Source organism: Archocentrus centrarchus, chromosome 1 (genome assembly GCF_007364275.1).
Source record: "Archocentrus centrarchus isolate MPI-CPG fArcCen1 chromosome 1, fArcCen1, whole genome shotgun sequence".
Lineage (NCBI taxonomy): Eukaryota > Metazoa > Chordata > Actinopteri > Cichliformes > Cichlidae > Archocentrus > Archocentrus centrarchus.
In genome coordinates this window covers 38,539,236-38,558,088 of record NC_044346.1, presented here as the reverse complement: position 1 = coordinate 38,558,088, position 18,853 = coordinate 38,539,236, and the positions used below count along the sequence as shown (strand labels likewise).

The 18,853-nt window shown below is 44.4% G+C and overlaps 1 protein-coding gene across 1 annotated transcript in view; it reads left to right on the top strand.

Annotated features, from left to right (window-relative positions):
- Nucleotides 1–18,853, top strand: part of LOC115787993 (sodium/potassium/calcium exchanger 3-like) — a 65,027-nt gene that overhangs the window by 42,001 nt on the left and 4,173 nt on the right. Inside the window, exons 3-13 of the mRNA XM_030740837.1 lie at nucleotides 4,184–4,260; nucleotides 8,720–8,794; nucleotides 10,090–10,174; nucleotides 10,615–10,718; nucleotides 11,816–11,890; nucleotides 14,573–14,598; nucleotides 14,685–14,738; nucleotides 14,814–14,947; nucleotides 16,733–16,893; nucleotides 17,292–17,556; nucleotides 17,639–17,805. Of these exons, the coding sequence (XP_030596697.1) occupies nucleotides 4,184–4,260; nucleotides 8,720–8,794; nucleotides 10,090–10,174; nucleotides 10,615–10,718; nucleotides 11,816–11,890; nucleotides 14,573–14,598; nucleotides 14,685–14,738; nucleotides 14,814–14,947; nucleotides 16,733–16,893; nucleotides 17,292–17,556; nucleotides 17,639–17,805 (1,223 nt within the window). The remainder of the gene's footprint in view (nucleotides 1–4,183; nucleotides 4,261–8,719; nucleotides 8,795–10,089; nucleotides 10,175–10,614; nucleotides 10,719–11,815; nucleotides 11,891–14,572; nucleotides 14,599–14,684; nucleotides 14,739–14,813; nucleotides 14,948–16,732; nucleotides 16,894–17,291; nucleotides 17,557–17,638; nucleotides 17,806–18,853) is intronic.

The following is an 18,853-nucleotide window of genomic DNA, read 5'->3' as shown; positions in this document are numbered from 1 at the left end:
AGGAACAGGATGCTACAAAATGACCTCCAGCAGCCACTGGTGTGAATGTCTCTGAGCAAACAATCAGAAACAGACTCCATGAGGGGGGCCTGAGGGCCTGATGCCCTCTAGTGGGCGCTGTGGTCACTGCCCGGTACCGTGGAGCCTGATTGGCATTTACCACAGAATACTAGAATTGGCAGGTCCACCACTGGTGCCCTGTGCTTTCACAGATGAGAGCAGGTTCACCCTGAGCACATGTGACAGACCTGAAAGGGTCTGGAGAAGCCGTGGAGAACGTTATGCTGCCTGTAACATCGTTCAGCATGACCGGTTTGGTGGTGGGTCACAGATGGTCTGGGAGGCATATCCATGGAGGGACACACAGACCTCTACAGGCAATGACACCCTGACTGCCATCAGGTATCAGGATGAAACCTTTGGATCCTCTGTCAGACCCTACACTTCTGCAGTGGGTCCTGGGTTCCTCCTGGCGCCTCATGTGGTGAGAGGATGCAGGCAGTTCCCAGAGGATGAAGGAACTGATCCCAGTGACTGGCCCCCACATTTGCCTGACCTGAGTCCAGTAGAACACCTCTGGGACATCATGTTTCAGTCCAGCTGACACCTCCAGGTTGCACCTCAGACTGTCCAGGAGCTCAGTGATACCCTGGTTCAGATCTGGGAGGAGATCCTCCGGGACACCATCCGTCGTCTCATTAGGAGCCCCGACGCTGTCAGGCCTCACTAAATGTAGTTTGCTAATGAAATTCACTGTAGGGGCACCTAAGTTACAGCTGTCAGTCATACTGTTTGCAGCTTGTGTTTAGCGCTGCTCTTTCTTCCATTCTTTATTCTTCGCTCTTTCATTTTTGTTTTTAAAAGTCTAGAAAAAGATGCAGCACTCTTCCTCTCATCCAAGCCTCACAATGCATTGGGAAACATTTGGAAATCTGGATCATCACAGTGACAGTGGCTGTTTCCAGGGGTGGAGGTGGGTTTGGGAGCAGCATGTTCATATAGCAGCGGAGCGTGGCGACCATGTGCTTCTGATTCAGGTTTTGAGAGCCGGGTGCTGTGAAGTGGAACCTTTCAGAGCTGAGGTTTTATAAAACACCTTGTTTACATGGAGGTTCAGCGGGTTCCTTGTGGGAGTGTGTGGTTCTGCATCACATCCACACGTGTTCTTATTGCCTCTCGTGGGAAATTGCGCTTCGTGCTTCTCGGAAAAACAATTAGCTGCTCAGCTTTTGTGTCCTGATACTTCAGGAGAAATCTTTTTTTTTCTTTTCCATTGGTTCATGATGGATCACAATTTCTGTTTTTAATTTTTTTGATAAGTTTTCATTCAGACAGAGGCGTTGTCTTTTTTATTCTCCTTTTCTCTTCTCAGCCTAATTCCTGTCATGAGAGCTGCTTGTTGTTTCCCCTCACATACTCGCCTGGCATTTCGGCTGGATTGAGTTTGAGCGCGCCAACACCGGCTTGTAATAGTAAATATTAAACACATCCAGCTGTCGCTGTGAGATGGCTGTCTGCTCTGCTGCTCTGCAGCCTCTGTAGCTTTTTACAGGCTGCTCTGCTTGTTTTCGGCTTAAGAAGCTGTGGCAGTGAAACAGTGCAGGCGAGGACCGCGGCCACAGAGAAATACTGTGGTCGCAAATAGGTCGACAAAAAGAGGGACAGATGGGGGGGGAAGTGGTGGCTGATTCTTCCTGCTTCTCTGTGAAACATGTCATGAACCATTTGGCACTGAAATAAGACGTCCTGTAGGTGGAAGGATGAACTACTCACCACGCTGGACTTTATTCATTCATCCTTTCACCTACTCATCCTCAGCCTACCTTCCTCTTAAGTCTCTGTGAATGATGCAGAGGCCGTCCCACGCTCTTCAAGATGCACACAGTGTAAACACAGACATAGATATCTGCTGTTCATTATAAAGACGCATCAACATTGCTCAGGTGAGCAGGGCATCTTAATGCTTTTAAGTCTATGGAGGCAGAAATTACAAATCTTCCACTGATATTCAAGCAGTTTCAGTTGTTAACTGAAATCTGCATTAATGGTACACTTTACACAGTAAAGTTTAAAATACAGGTCACCATAGTAATTCTATAATGTTAAAATTAATATTTAAGTCGTATTTTTTACTTTGATGCATTTCTTGCACTGGAACGTGAAAAAAAAAAAACAGTACAAAATTTGACATTTTATAAGGAAGATGGTGACAGAGACGCATCTGGTAGCATCTGCTTTCATACATCTGTTATGTAACATGTCTGATTCGGTCCTTTATCACTGTGTCCTCACGTTCTCTTCTAAATTCAGATAAAACTGAAGTTCTTGTGCTCGGCCTCACAAATCTTAGAAACGTGGAGTTGAAATGTTTTGCATTTGTGCAGTATTTCTAAAATTAATTCAGTTCAATTCAATTTTATTTATATAGCACAAAATCACAATAAACAGTCGCCTCAAGGCGCTTTGGATTGTGGGTAAAGACCCTACAATAATACGGAGAAAACCCAACAGTCAAAACGACCCCCTATGAGCAGCACTTGGCGACAGTGGGAAGGAAAAACTCCCTTTAACAGGAAGAAACCTCCAGCAGAACCAGGCTCAGGGAGGGGGGGTCATCTGCTGAGGGGGGAGAGAGAGAGAGGACAAAAGACACACTGTGGAAGAGAGACAGAGATTAATAATAACTAATGATCAAATGCAGAGTGGGGTAAATGCAAAAAGGGGCATTTTCAATTTAACCTTTTGTTTATATAATAATTAAATGCAGCGTATTTATTGAAAGAATTTTTAACTTTCAAGCGACCTTCAGTCATCACTGACCCCATCTAGATATGAATGTTGTGATATTTTAAATTGTAAAAATATTTCCTGCCTAACTTTTACAGGAGATGGACCTTTGGTGTAGGAAGGATAATGGAAAAGTGGAATGAAAACATGTTTTGGGGGTTTGGTTCTTTACATTATAGGATATGATTTCAGACCAGGGCAGGGCAGGTGCTGGGCCAAGAGAAAACAAAGCAGCTCGCACTCTGAGGTGCTCCAGTGTTACCTTTTTGTTGCACCATGTATTTAAAATCAGTGCTAAACTGGAGCCCTGCATCGTGCAAGTTAGGCGTCCACTATCACACCTACGTCCTGTTGTGGCTTTTATATTTGTTTAAAACCAGAGCAGATCCCGTATGCCTTCGCAGGAGTGCTCATATCCCTCATTTCACTGTAACAATGCGACATTTAGCTGTGATATTCAGTCTTTGCACATCGTGAATTGTAAAAATATAGATTGCATAGATTAAATGCATGCAAACATGCTTGCGTGCTTCCATGATCCTGAAGGGGCTCTGTCGCCATGAGCTTTATCCCCTGGCAGGTCTAACCAAGCCAGGTGAAACTCAGCACCTGGCCCTCCAGCATGGGGGCTGTTAGGAGAACACCTCCAGGTTTCATTGAAGCATTTTTTCCTGAGCTCTTTGAGGCCACTCAGTAAAATATTTCTGATGCTGCCATTTCTCATGACTTAGCTCTTATTAGCCCAAATCTGTGCCTGATGCATGTTCAACCTTCGCCTGTGAACGCTGAAATATGTAACAGATGTTCACAGTGACTTCTGGTTTGTGTGGGTGGAGATGATGACAGGGGTGACCTGATGCTTGAGAAGGAGAGCTTCCTGGACTCCCCCCGCTGCACGCCTGTCACTCAGAGAGGGGGCAGAATAACCCCGGCCACCTTTTAACCCCCCCCCCCCCCCCCCCCCATGTTCTTTCTGTCTTTTTCTTGTGCTCACACACAGCTGATCCTCGCTCGTACTCACAGTCCCGACCTGAAAAATTGCAGTTAAACTTCCATCACCCTTTCTCTCTCCTTTGCTCTCCATCCCACTTGCTGTACCTTAAATATCCCATGCTCTATTTTTACGATGCTCTCTCCTCTTTGCCCTCGCTTCGTCCTCCTACTGTTTTCCATCTCACTCTTCTCTCTGAGGGAGCACACTTATACAGAGTGCTCGGCAGGACACAGTTTGACTGCCACCACACACTCGGTCAAGGCGCTCTCCGGGCGAGCCTCGTCACTGCACATGAGTTTAAAGGGTTTCTGTGCTGGTGGGGTCGACCTCTCCTCTGATAAAACACAGAGAGTCACAGACTGTACATGAAGTGTCCTGATCCCAGCTTTCTGTCTCTTGCAGCTCTGCACGAGTTCCCTACAGACCTGTTCACGAACAAAGAGCGGACGGAAGGAGCTGTGGCCTTGCACGTCCTGTGTGTAAGTTTACCTTCACCGATGCAGCTCTGCACACATGTCCCTGTGTCCACATTCAACATTTTACGTACTCATCCAAAAAATCCCAAATGGTTTGTGCATCCAAAGCCTAGTCTTCGTTTTCATGACCACATAGAAACTTAATGTACGGTATTTTAGAGGCTTTGCGGCACTTTGCAGCCGTCCCAGCCAGGACAACGATGCTGGAAACTCACTGACGTCTAAAAACATACTTACTGACAGTGTTAGGGTTTGATTTAAAAAAAAGAAAAAAATGTCCCTGTACACCTAAAGTTGGTTGAAACTATAAAGAACATCTCTTCCACTGCTACACCTCCACCAACTCCTCAAACATCCAGCAAATCTGAATCTTCATCATGAGGCAGGAGTGCTAACCACTTTACTTTACTGATCAAGTTAAATAGATCATAGGATTAATCAAGCTCAAATCAGCTGATGACTCAGCTGATAGCCTTCTGCACATCTGATTGGCAACTCTCATATAAGGCACACTGTTTAAGCTGCTTTAGTCTGCCCACAATTGATGCACCTCTGCAAGATGCTTTGCAACCCACCATCACCCCTGATCGTCCTCACAGAAAAGAGCCATGCCACCAAACGACAGGAAATGGAAATATGTTCCGTGATTACGGTGGTCCTGACTGAGCTGGACGTCATGGTGTGCAGCTCAGAACCAGCCAAGGCTTTTCCTGCCCAGCAGTTCAACAAACGCATACCCAACCGCTGCGGTGTGATCCAGCAAGGATCAAAGGTCAAAGCTCCATGATCCATGTTGTATTATGCCAGTGGTCTCTGAGGGGTTTCACCGTAATGGAAGCTCCTTCCCACCGAGCAGCATCTCCAGAGGACTAAACAATGAGCCAGAATCACCACTCCCAGTGCAGCCACCCTCTGAGTTAGCTTTTCGCTGCTGCACAATGGTAACCTTTACCAGGATGCTTGAGTCTTTAAAAATCAGTGAAGTCAGTGGGGAGTAGCTGGTTTATTTTTAACCTTTCCTGAGCCTGAGCGTACTAAATAATCTTAACTCAAAGTGAGCTTACGAGCTTTTTCATGAGCTTTCAAGCAACTTGAGCTGCACTCTTTCACCAAGGTCTGAAAATCCCATCAACATCACGCATGGACTGAGCACCTGAACCCAGAAGGTCATCTGGATCTGGGTGATATTTGTCTTCAAGTGGTTCGTTCTCAGTTTGCTGTGTGTTTGTGAAGATGTGAGACAGAAAGTCCACATTTGCTCTGTTACCCAGATGTTTACCTCTTCTAAAGTTGGCCTCACATAAAATGACTTTAAGTACTTTCAGTGTTGCAGAGAAACGTCCACGTCTCCTCGTTTGGAGTAAGATGGTCACCAAACTTTGATGTTCCTATAAAATCAAACATGTTGAATATTATTGTAAGTTTTTTTTCTTGGCTCATGAAGTTCAGTCACGTGAACGTTGATCTCTCTCCGTCCTCTCGGCCACATCAGAGGAAATCGTTTATCCAGTCCTACAAACGGTGAGCCTGCGATGGTCCCCATCCGCGATCAGGTTTCATCCAAATCCATCCATAAATTTTTAAATAAAACAAGTTAATCTCATAACCTCCTTGGTGGAGGTAATAAATATCATGTAATGAGGTGTCAAATTAATCCGCTGAGTCATTGAAACAACTGCTGAGCTGTAAAAAAAATAATAAAAAATCCATCTTACTGTTCCAGAGCTCGCGGTTATTTACTGTATGCAAATATGACACCAAAGCAAAAGCTGGAGCATGTTTGGCAAACTTTAATCTGCAACACTTATGTCTCATCTTCTATCACAGAGTAATTTAGTCTCCAGCAGAACCTCCAGATCGCAGGATGGATCCTATCTGGGATCCTAACTGGGATCCTAACTGGGATCCTAACTGGGATCCTAACTGGGATCCTCTGCAACTCAAACTGAAACACTAATGCAGTCCAAAATGACCTGAATCTTCATTTATGGAGCTTTTCTTCAGACTGTGTTTGTCTCATTTATTTTATTGAATACATTTATTTTATGTAGACATTCAAACTGTGACTGCAGTGCTGTGATTGATGTAAAATATGCATTTTTGATCCATCAGGACATTTGGGAGATTTTCAGATGAAATTTTCAGAGATGAAAAAAAAACCACATTAAAGCTTTGTTATAAAAAACTGCAACTAAATCAGTTTTTCAGCCTAATAAGATGCTGCAGTTTATTGTAGCTATGATATATCCCATGATATTAATGACAGGGACACTTTTAATAGAGCTTAAATGTTTGTTCTCTCCTGTACTCACGAAGTTGTGAGGAAGCAAAAATAATGCAAATTAAAAAGCATCAAATTTAAAACCAGTCCTTGGAAAAGAGCCACAGTATGAAGGTAAAATCATGCATGGCTTCATAAATCTGCTAAGGTTATTAAAAAAAATCCACTCACTCTAGAGGAATTTGGAGTATGAAGCCCAAATTATTTCTGGAAATGGCTGTAAAGGCGCTGACCGCCCTGCACATGCAGCGATGATCTCCTCTTCACAGATGATCATCGTTAATGCTGATTTCTCTGCTAATTTGCTGGTTAGAAATCATAATGATCAATTATGTGCTACGTCACCCTGCGACTTCAGTTTGAGGGACTGATGGATGCCGATTGTAACGCTGCTGTCCTTTCCCCTTGCATTTTCAGCCATAAGTGAAGCTGAACCGATTCCATTGGCTATGATTGATCGTGATTGTTGTTGGTGTTGATGGAGGCTTTCTCAGTGCTTCAGTTCTGAAATGTGCTTCTAACTTACTGTTCTCCCGACAGCTGTGGCGCTGACTCACGCTCCAATCCTGCCGGCCTCGCTAACACCGGCATCATCACATCTCTGAAAACTGAAGGACGACCTCAACTGCATTCATGCACGCACACATCCACACTGCTTTCTCTCCAGCCTCCATCTCAGATCTAAATCCAGATTAAACCCAGTTAGCAAGATTACGTGTGACCTCTGACCTTTTGCTTTGGTGCTCCACGTGTTAACACAGAGAGTAACTTGGCGTGTGGCCTCGCGCAAGTGTTTGGAAGGCTCAGCCCACTTTCACCTGCGGTCAGAAATAGAAGCGGTGGTCGCTCTGTGAAAGGCGACTCGTCTCTGGGCACAAAGAGCCGTATTCACTGCAGCATCCGCCTCACTGCAAAGGCGTTGTTATTACGTGGTGTGAGAATATTCATGCTTTCCCTTTGTTTGCTTATTAGCTGTCACTCTGCCATCAATAACACGTTTGATCATCAGCATCTGTCTTTGATCTCCATCCTGTCTTCGTTTCTTTGCGCTCGCGTTGGGTGGATTATGTGATACCAGTGAAAAGTCGACATGATGTCTCGTATGATGTCTCGTATGACTCGTATGACCTGTTCAGGTCACCAGCCTGTCACATTCACACCTATGGGCAATTTAGAATCACCAATTAACCCCAGTAAGTGCATGTCTCTGGACTGTGGGAGGAAACCCACGCGGACGGCTGTTTCAGCTGTTCCAGTATTTCTGTATGTTTGGTGTGGAAAAGCCTCCTCTTGTGTGAGCGTCCTGAAGCAGAAAGTCCTGCTTAACAAACACAGATAATAACAGTTGTAGTTTCAGGTTTTGTTGAGCAGCTAAGGCAAAGATGAGCTTGCACTAATATAGAAGATTAGAGACATTTTTCTGTAGATAATTAGCTACCATGTGAGATCTGTTGACTGTGAAGGCAGTCGTCTCCATCTTCATCAAACTGTTTGATGAAGGTCACTTATGGGGTTCCCCAAAGCTCAGTATTTGGCTTATTATATATTTCTATATTAATAATTATTCATACGTCTGTGGTTATTACACAGTAAATATGCCCAGGATACTTATGTTAGGTATTGACTTTGAAAATGATGATAGATAATACATTATGGAGATTTCCATAAAGTCCATATGTTTTCCACTTCAGTCTCTTTTGTAGTGACTATAAGACATTGTTGATACCATAAAAGAGAACCATATAAGTTATAGTTAAAAAAAATGAAAAGAAAACTTTAAATCTTTAAATTTTTTAATGCCATCATGCTTCCGACGGGAAAACTAACCTCCCTGTTTTGAATTGTTAATAGTGTGGATCCACATTTCTGTGTCCTGAATGTTTAACACAGCTGTGTTGTTAATGAACTCCACTGAACTTTCATGGGAGGAGATCTGTGACTTCTTCACCTTCAGTTATTTATGCTATTAATTTTACTGCAGCAGTAACAGCAGAGAGGTATTCTTTACTGTATCATTCTGGAATTAGTATGAAATCGATTAAAAGTTCAAGGAAGATGGTAAACAGCATCTCTTGTGTTTGACAAGTCTAAGCTTTGTCTTATTTATTATATCTATAAATCATGTACGATGCTGTGTTCATCCTTCGCTGATCCCTGTAATATTTAACCCTCTCTTCACAGACCATATACATGTTCTGCGCTCTGGCTGTCGTCTGCGATGACTACTTCGTCCCCTCCCTGGAGAAGTTATGTGAGGTATTCATCACTGCTTCTAAAATCTAATCACTGAGCTGGGGAAGTTATGCTGGATGCTCAGGAAATTTAAAGAAGTCAAGGTTTATTTGAGGCCCAGATACTGATTTTCTCAGAGCTGGGTATTTATTTCTGACATCCATACGAATGTAAACTCCACTTTTTAGCATTTCCTGAGGTTTTTTCGTTGTTGTTTGTGACGTGTCCCAGATGTCCCTGAATCTGAATGTGCAGCACGTCAGCACTGATGCTGTCTTTGTGCTCAGTTAACATTAATAAGTGTCCCTGCAGAAGGAAAGAAGCTGTTTTTATCCTTATAGGGAGCTTTTCTTTCTCTGCTTTAAGACTTTTATGAACTAAGCCAGCAACAAAAGAAAAGTTGCAGAATATCAAACTCACTCTTTGAATATGGATGGTCATGTTTTCTGACCTAGTGTATTCATTCATGAGCCAGTTTCAGGTAAAAGTTCTCTAAAAAACCTTCAGTTTTCAGGGACCGTGTCTCCCAGATCAGCTCCTCTTCTCAAGATCTTCAATAATCAGGCCCCATCTTATCTCAAAGACCTCGTATCACCCCAACAGAGCACTTCGCTCTCAGACTGCTGGCTTACTTGTGGTTCCTAGGATACTTCAGAGTAGAATGGGAGGCAGAGCCTTCAGCTTTCAGGCCCCTCTTCTGTGGAACCAGCTCCCAGCTTGGATTCAGGAGACAGACACCATCTCTATTTTTAAGATTAGGCTTCAAACTTTCCTTTATGATCAAGCTTATAGTTAGGGCTGGATCAGGTGACCCTGAACCATCCCTTAGTTATGCTGCTATAGGCCAATAGGCTGCTGGGGGGGTTCCCACGATGCACTGAGGTGACACTGCTGAGGTCTCTTCCTGTTAAAAAGCATGTTCTTTCTCCCCACTGTCATTAATGCTGCTCACAGGGAATCATATGATCACTGAATTATCTTTTGCTCCTTGGCTCAGTATGAAATGTCTTAGGATGGCTGTTGCTGTGAAGTGTATATAAATAAATCTGAAGTGAATGGAATAAAGTGCCAGTTCACAACAGCAGTTACCTCAAAGTGCTTTATATACTCAGGCAAACCTGAGCAGAAACAGTCAGAGGGAGGGGCCGACTGACTGACTGAAAACAGCTCATAAATAGCACAAATGATTGGATCTCAAAGCCCAGCTTCAGGTTTAAAGTCACTGAGGACTGAAGTCGTGTCCTCGTGTTTGGATTTTGAAACTGCAGCACTTTTTTCCTGTTGAAATCTTCTTTATCTTTCGCTCTGTTCCTTCTCAGCGTCTCCATCTCAGCGAGGACGTCGCAGGTGCGACCTTCATGGCCGCAGGCAGCTCGGCTCCCGAGCTCTTCACGTCCATCATAGGTACAACATTTCCTGCATCCGTCCCTCCGTCAGTCTGCATCCTCTGCTCGAACTGAGACACGTGCTGCAGCGCTGCTTTAGGGGGGAAGCAGCCGTGGCTTTCAATGCTTTTATCCCAGGACACGTCCAGTGAACATGCACGGCTTTAAATATTCAGAATCACATTAATGGCATATACAGTGTTACTGTTATATACATACACAGTGTTAATCAGAGGGTTTGAGATGCAGAGGCACGTTTTTGTTCTGTTGCAGTGCTGGCACATGCACCCCTCTGTTGGCACGTGCGCTCATGTTTGTGTCGTGTTTTGACAGTTGTGTGACATCTGTTTGTCACCACTGCAGATGCTGCATGTGCTCTGCTCTGTGGACCTCATCGAGTGTGTGTGTGTGTGTGTGTGTGTGTGTGTGTGTGTGTGTGTTGGCTCCCTCTCCCCGCAGGAGTTTTCATCACCAAAGGTGACGTCGGTGTCGGGACCATCGTGGGCTCAGCCGTCTTCAACATCCTCTGCATCATCGGCGTGTGCGGCTTCTTCGCCGGCCAGGTATGATGTCATCAGAGCGTTGCACCGGCTACACCGAGCTCGCTGCTGACCCACTGGCATTTTCACAGCGCGCAACCGGCGGCCTAATGTCACCTTTAAATGCAGAGCAAACTCAGAGTGGCAGAGGCTGAATGCACGTTTGGAGTGCAGGAGCGCGCTGTTCATTTGAGCTTTAATGTCACAGATGTTAGCCGTGGCACATTTAACAGGGAGGGGGGTGTCTGCATATTTTGCATAATTTTAAAGTAAATATTAAAATGTTGTAAGATAAACAAATCTGAGCAAATCTGGTGTTTTGTATGTGACTCCTATCCTCTTTGTTGTTTGTCCTCCTTGCTCGGCCACATTTGCAGCATCACATCAGTGTGGTTACAAGAGCCTGTTTGGATCTCCTTTCTACTCTACCTCTGTGTATTCTGCATGAGATACAGAGATAGCATCGCATAGTGCAGCCTCTCTCTGATGCTATCTGACATGCCTGGGACATGGAAATGAGCAGAGTACAAGGATAAGCTCTCTGCTCTGAAAAATATATGTGCTGGACTCCAAACAGTGATGCAATCCCAGATTGTACATTATGTAATCATACTTGGATAATGAGGGGGAAAGACAGGCGCTGGGATGGGGCTCGGAGGGGGCAGTGAAATCATCCTCGGGTCCACCCAGTGCACCTCTCTGCTGCTGCTTGTTACCTTTGGCTGCATGTTCACAGCAGGTTCCTTCCTCAAAGCACTTCTGTGCAGTTAAACTAAGTGAAAGCAAACATTTTGCAGCTTTGTTGGGCTCTGACTTTGCCATTCCACAGCTGGGAGTGGCACATTCAAGATGCGACCCCTGACCCTCCATATATACAGCGAGCGCTGTGTGGGAGAGTGTTGCAGCGTTAGTCACTGCGTTGTGGGCCCCAGTTTAATATCTGATTACATAAAGTCGGTAAACACAGCGGCTCCTTTTCTATGTAGGATGAGGTTAACTTAAACCTCCTCTGTTTGCATCAGTATGGTAATGATGTCAGAAGGCTGCATGTTACTCTCAGAGAGTACAAACTGCTGCTGGATACTCTCACTGTGCTTATCTCTTTTTTTTTCCCCTCACAGGCGGTGAAGCTCTCTCACTGGGCTCTACTCCGAGATTCAATTTATTACACGTTTTCTGTGACAGCCCTCATCGCGGTAAGAGCTCAAACTGCAGAGTCACGTGCACGGTTCACACGATCGAGTGTGGATCAAGTGCAGGAGCAGGCACTCATACAGTCACTTATTGAGCCAATTTACAGCGCAGGTCACGGTTAGCAGCTTCATGATCACTACACATTTGCACTCTCTGCCTTAGCAGTATACTTTTAAGTGTAGGTTTCTCTCCCACAATGCAATGCACAAAGGGCATGGAGTGGTAGGATGTATACTTTCTCAAGTACTGCATAGTTTCAGGTAAGTTTTACTTTCATGGGGAAATATTGATCTTTTGACTCCACTGCATCTGTTTACTTTACAGATTACAAAAAAACTCACTATTAGCCCTTAAAGTACAATAACTAAACTGCTCAACAGCACAGAGGAGATTAAATTATCCCCACCTCAATCAAATTCAGGGAAATTACACTTACATGTCTTACTGATTTATGCCTCTCATACACCAGAAGACTTTGAAAAGACTGGAGTCTCTCACATTTAAAGAAAATGCGTCTCATTCACTAATATATGCAGACATGTTTCTGTATCTGTTTATGAATCTGAATTATTCAGTGTCTGTGGTTTGCATGTGGCCACGCCCACTTTTCTATATATAAGGAAACATTTACCTTGAGGTAGATGATGGAGAAAGTAGTAACATTGTTACTGCTGGGGTGGCCGTGGCTCAGGGGTAGCATGGGTCACCTACTAATCAGAAGGTTGGTGGTTCAATCCCTGGCTTTTCCAAAGTATCCCTGGGCACGATACTGAACCCTGATGCTCTTTAGCTAGAAAGCACTTAGATGAAGAAAAATGTGCTTGTGTTGTATAAAGCGCTCTGAGTGCTCGAGCAGAAAAACGGTGTACAAGAATCAGATCGTTTACTAGAAACTGAAACAGCAGTGTCTGAGGAGGAAGCTGGAGGGGTTTCCATAGGTGGGACACTCGTTTTCCTTTTTTTAAAAAAAAGCTACAGTAACCAAGGAGGTGAATGTTGTTTCACCTGAGACACGGGCGACTGCGGGTCGAGCAGAAAAAGAAAGAAAAGGTTTGACATCAAAGTTTTGGTGAAAAAAGGAGCAGCTCAACATTAAACCCAGAGGCACGCCTGATCTGTCAGGTTTAATGATTTCATTAACTAGGAAAAACAAACAAAACAAATAATGATAACAACAACAACAACAACAATAATAATAGTAGTATTTAATTTAAACATGTGCTTAAATTTCCTTAATTTCCTAATCTGCCTGATCTGTCGGAGCAGATGGCTCTTCTTAATTAGTTTGCAGACACAAACAAATTCCAGGAAGGAAAAAAATGACGAGCTGAAGATCTTGAAACAATCACGCGCACATTTTACACGCAGATTCGTGTGTGCGCGCTGAACGAGGCGCACAGCTGCCCTGATGCATGCGCAGCGATGAAAACGCTGAAGAGAACAAACGATGTAGAACGTGGACGAGACGCAGGCTCGGAGAATGAAGAGCGCTCCTGTCGGCCGCTGAAAATGTTCACATCATTGAACGTCACTTCATGAGCCAAAACAGACACATACAAAAAGCATGTTTGAGTGTTGAGATGGAAAAAAGGCTGATTTAGTTTTAGTTTTAGCAAATCTGTCATGAAGCCGTTGTTTGGGGGGCTTCCAGTGCAGTCAGAGGATTTCCAAGCAAAGGCTTACTGCATGTTATTTATGACTGCAGATAACTTTTTAAAAAGCTATTAAAATTAAATTGGCTCAGCTGATGGTTTCCAGATTGCATTTCAGCAACTCCAACTCTCCTCTGGGACTCTTTACCTGCATGCAGCACATGCCTGCTCAGTCATGATTGGTCAGTGAGCTAAAAATGGACTAAAAGCAGAAACGAGAGAGATACTTAAGGACAGAAGATGCATATTCATTTGCAAATAACTGCATAATTATCACATTAATGTGTCTGTAGTTTCTTTTACTTTAGATACTTCACAGCTGATCATACTGAACATTTTTTAATTATTATGCCACTGATTGTTTATTTCTTTAAGGTTTCTTATGTGACTTTTTCCTGCAGCCACACTGAAACTGAGCCTCGTTTCACAGATGCATAAACATAAAGAGCATGAAAACATACGATAACTGTTGGAAAACCTTTTGCCTTCATTGTCATTACATATTTTAAACATATAGTGACGTAACTACAAACAGCAGCTGAAGATGTGGAATAATCATATCCTGCTCTACATGCTTATTTAAATGATTCAGGAACTTCATTATTATGATTTTATTTATTGAATTCAGTCCAGGGATTGTACATCATAGATGTTTATAAATGATTACCCTGTTAATTACTAGCAAAACAAAGAAATTCATATTTTCAGTGCTTTCCTGACTTTTTTTTCTGTGCTTTTTTAAACTAAGATATTTTTAATGAGATTCATTTTGCTTTATTGAATATTAGTTTTTTTTCTGTTGGCTCTGTTTAATATTTTGGCTGCTGTAACACAGGACGCGCCCAACTTTTAGGATAAATAAATCTTAAATAAATTTGTGTTTGATCTTATTTTGGTCCGTTTGTCTCTTTGAGCGCTTGGTCAGTTACGCCCCCTAGCGGCAGAGATGTTGAACTACAGGATTGATTGAACTCCCACTTCCTCCCTCCACCTTGTAACCCCCTTGTGTCCTCTCTGTCTTTGCATCCTTAGTTCATCTACGATGAGAAGGTGTGCTGGTGCGTACTGATATTTACTGAATATGTATGACTGAGATTTTCAAATTAAAGAGCGACTGTGAAACTTTTTGCCTGTTTGTGTGCAGGTGGGAATCTCTCGTCCTGATCCTCATGTATGCGGTCTACATCCTCATCATGAAGTGAGTGTCGCCTTCAGAGACTTTAACAGCTGCTCACATTGAATTACTGAATTTGTGCTCGTTTGTCACCGCCAGGTTCAACGGCCGGGCGCATCGTTACTTCGACCGTCGAAAGAAGGGCTCTGTGAATCTGGCCAATGGGCTCACGGGAAGCACTGACCTGGAGGATAATGTCACCTGTGATGCGACTGCAGTCCTGCTTAAAAAAGGTATCAGGACCTGTTCTGCTCGTCCTCTAAAGTGCCTCAGTGGGATGTAGTTGCTCGTCTCACACTGAAATTTGCATAAACATAAAGGCAGCAGGAGCACATTGCACCTATTTTTATTCTGCTCTGCGATGAGATGGTAAAGGGTGAGGACAGTACCGAAGGACTGGATTGATCCTACCTACTTATGCAGACTTTGGGATCTTGTATATAGTGATTATGGCCCATTGCTTCCTCTGTTGGAAGCTCCATGAATGCAATTATCTCCCCCTACCTGTTAAAAGTATGCTGACCGTTGAGCTTCTATCCATCCAGAAAAAAAAGCCAGTGCCAAATAAGTTTGCAGAGAAGTCTGAATAAACTTAAAGAACTGATGGAGAATTCATCTACTTATTGCAGCTGACTTGTTGTAACCCAGTAGCCCTCCTGGTGTGTCTCTTTAAGAGCTGAAGTTGCCTTGGATGTTAGAAAAAGCAAAGAGGAGCCAGTTTTGGCTGTCCAGCACCTCCAGTGTTTTCTGGCTGCAGCTTTCTCTCTGCCCTCCAAAATAAGTTACAGTGTGAGAGAACTGCAACATGCTGCAAGAAGGCTGCTTTGGTGCAGCCTGCTCTGTCAGCATGTTTTGCACCTGGTTCTGACTCCTGCCCTCTGACTTGTTACAGAGCAAGACAGTTTCATGGAAATACTCATAAAATGTGTTCAGTTGATTTCAGCTATTGATTCATATTCACGTGCACAATGGCCGGTTTGTAGCTGAGTGGCAGGAATGAGAATTCACACCACCAAGTCTGAGGGCATTCTCAGACTCAGATCCTCTGGTGGAAAAGGGATGAGTGCCCACTCTGGGTTGGGGAGTACCTGCTGCTCCAATTGGAGGAGTTTAAATATTTGGGGGTCTTTTTCGTGAGTAAGGGAAGGGAGGAGCCAGAGATAAACAGACGGATCCGTGTATCATCTGCAGTGTTGTGGTACCGGTCTGTTGTGGTGAAGAGTGAGCTGAGCATAAAAGCAAAGCCGTCAGTCTACATTCCAACCCTCACCTATGACCACGGGCTGGAGGCAGTGACCCAGATTATGAGATCATGAATGTAAGTGGCAGAAATGAGCTTCCTCCAGTGGGTGTCTGGCTCTCCCTTAGAGACAGGATGAAGAGCTCTACATCAGAGTGGAGCCGCTACTCGTCCTCATGGAAAGAGCCAGCTGAGGTGATGTGGGTGTCTGATTAGGATGTCTTTGAGTCCTGGGTGCCTGGAACGATCATGTCTCTCAGCTGGTTTAGGAATGTCTCGGTGTCCCCCAGATTTCTGCTTGGATGAGTGCCCCTGTGACCCGGACCCAGATAAGGAGCAGAAAATGGATGGATGGATGATTGGCTGATTGGATGGATGGATGGATGGGTGGATGGATGATTGGCTGATTGGATGGATGGATGGGTGGATGGGTGGATGGATGATTGGATGATTGGCTGATTGGATGGATGGATGGATGGGTGGATGGATGATTGGCTGATTGGATGGATGGATGGGTGGGTGGGTGGATGGATGATTGGCTGATTGGATGGATGGATGGGTGGATGGGTGGATGGATGATTGGCTGATTGGATGGATGGATGGGTGGATGGCTGATTGGCTGATTGGATGGATGGATGGATGGGTGGGTGGATGGATGATTGGCTGATTGGATGGATGGATGGGTGGATGGCTGATTGGCTGATTGGATGGATGATTGGCTAATTGGATGGATGGATATATTTGGTCAGATGCAACATCTCTGTGTTCTTATTTTTAGCTAACTTCCACTGTACGCCGTCCGTGTTGATGGTGGATGAGCTGCTGTCTGCCTACCCCCACCAGCTGTCTTTCTCTGAGGCCGGCATGAGGATCATGATCACGAGTCATTTCTCCCCGAGAACCCGCCTCACCATGGCCTCTCGCATGCTGATCAATGAGGTGCACGCACACTAAACTATCCAGAGATGTGTGGTTTCAGATGCTCCTCACATACTCAGGACAAATATAATTTTGTCAACTAAAGTTAGCCTGAAAGATTCCTGCCAAAATCCAGAGTCTTAGCATAAATGCAAACCAAATATGTGTGTCTGGGTTCAGCAGAAGAAAACGTGGAATGAATGTTAATTTTCTTGTGGATATCTCAGACACCTGTCTGCTGCAGATTGAAGTTTAGGCTTAAATCTGAAGCAAATATCCACATTTGGGCTTTTGACAGAAAGAGGAGGAAAGGAAATATTTACTTCTACCTCAGAGAAATAATTTTCTATTTAGTATTTTATGATAAAAACAATTTCACCAGACCAATGCAAAATGTTTCAATGTTTTTTCTGTTCCAGAGACAAAGACTGATCAACACCACAGAGACTCGAGTCAATCGCATCACGAATGGCGACTCGGAGTCCGCGTCCAGGGCTCAGGGGAGGCGGGGCCTAGAGAACGGGATGGGCGAAGTTGAGCAGAGCGTGAACGGGAGGTGCAGACTGCAGCGCTTGGAGAACGAGACCGAGAATGAAAACGAGGATAACGAGAACAACGAGAACGACGAGGAAGGAGAGGGCGAGGATGAGAACGAGGGCCCCCTGGTGCCTTTTAAAGTTCCAGGTACGTGACATGCTCCGCCCCTCAGTGTGTCTTTATTTTAGCACTACTGTGATTACATTTTATTCATTTCACCTCCATCCAGCGGGTGCGTGCAACAAGCTCAAGTGGCTGACCATGTGGCCGTTGTCCCTGCTTCTGTTCTTCACGGTGCCCAACTGTGCCAAGCGCCGCTGGGAGAGGTGGTTCATGGTCTCCTTCTTCACCGCCACCATCTGGATCGCCGGCCTCTCGTACATCATGGTGTGGATGGTCAGTCCAGGGAGACTAAATCTAAAAAAAGCTAAAATACCATTGCAGTCACGTGTGCTCTTGCTGACTTTGAAATGGTTGCTTCAAAGACGAAGATCAGGTCTGCGACTTTGGTGCATCAAGATAGCTTCAAGATAGCTGGTCTGCTACCACTTTGCAAATGAATGGAGTCAAGTAGGGAATTACATGATAAACTGGCAAACATCTCAAATCTGTGGCCCTCTGTATGCACAGAAGGTCACATTAACTGCTGTAGTTGCAGTCAGAGTCCAGATGAAAGTGTATCGATGTGAAACAGAAATCGTGACGTAGCTGCTGCAGAACTTACCGTATTTTTCGGACTATACGTCGCTCCGGAGTATAGGTCGCACCAGCCAAAAAATGCATAATAAAGAAGAAAAAAACATATATAGGTCGCACTGGACTATAAGTCGCACTTTTTTGGGGGGGGGGGGGGGGGGGGGGGGGATTGATATAATCCGAGACCCAGAGCAGAAATTCCATCTTGAACGGCAATTTAAAATAATAATGGATTAAAGAACAGGACGAACACGGTTACGCCTACGTTATGCTAACGTAACACGTTCAGCTACATGACGCACAACGAACACGTGTTCGGTATGTTAACGTAACATTAAGTTATTCAGATAACCATAGCATAAAGAACATACTAACAAGTTAACCAAACCATCAATCCATTGAATTCTTCATCCTCGGTGTCACTTCTAAACAACTCCGTACACTCCGTAGACGAAGCGCCGCTTCCTCTTCTGTGTCGCGTTAGTCAGACTCGTCGTCAGCTGCAGTTCCAATTATTCCAGCCTTTCTGAATCCCAACAGGATGGTTTGTCACTGAAGCCCATGTTTTCTTGATCCATCCAATGACTTCCAGGAAAGTTGGGTGGCGCATTCTCCCAGTTGCCGTTAAGCTGTGCTCTCCGTCCATCATCCACTGCGCCCACAGGTTACGCAAGACTGCCTTAAAGCTGCAGTTCACGGAGATGTCAAGTATCTGAGTATTTTGGTTCATGTGTTATAAATGTCACAT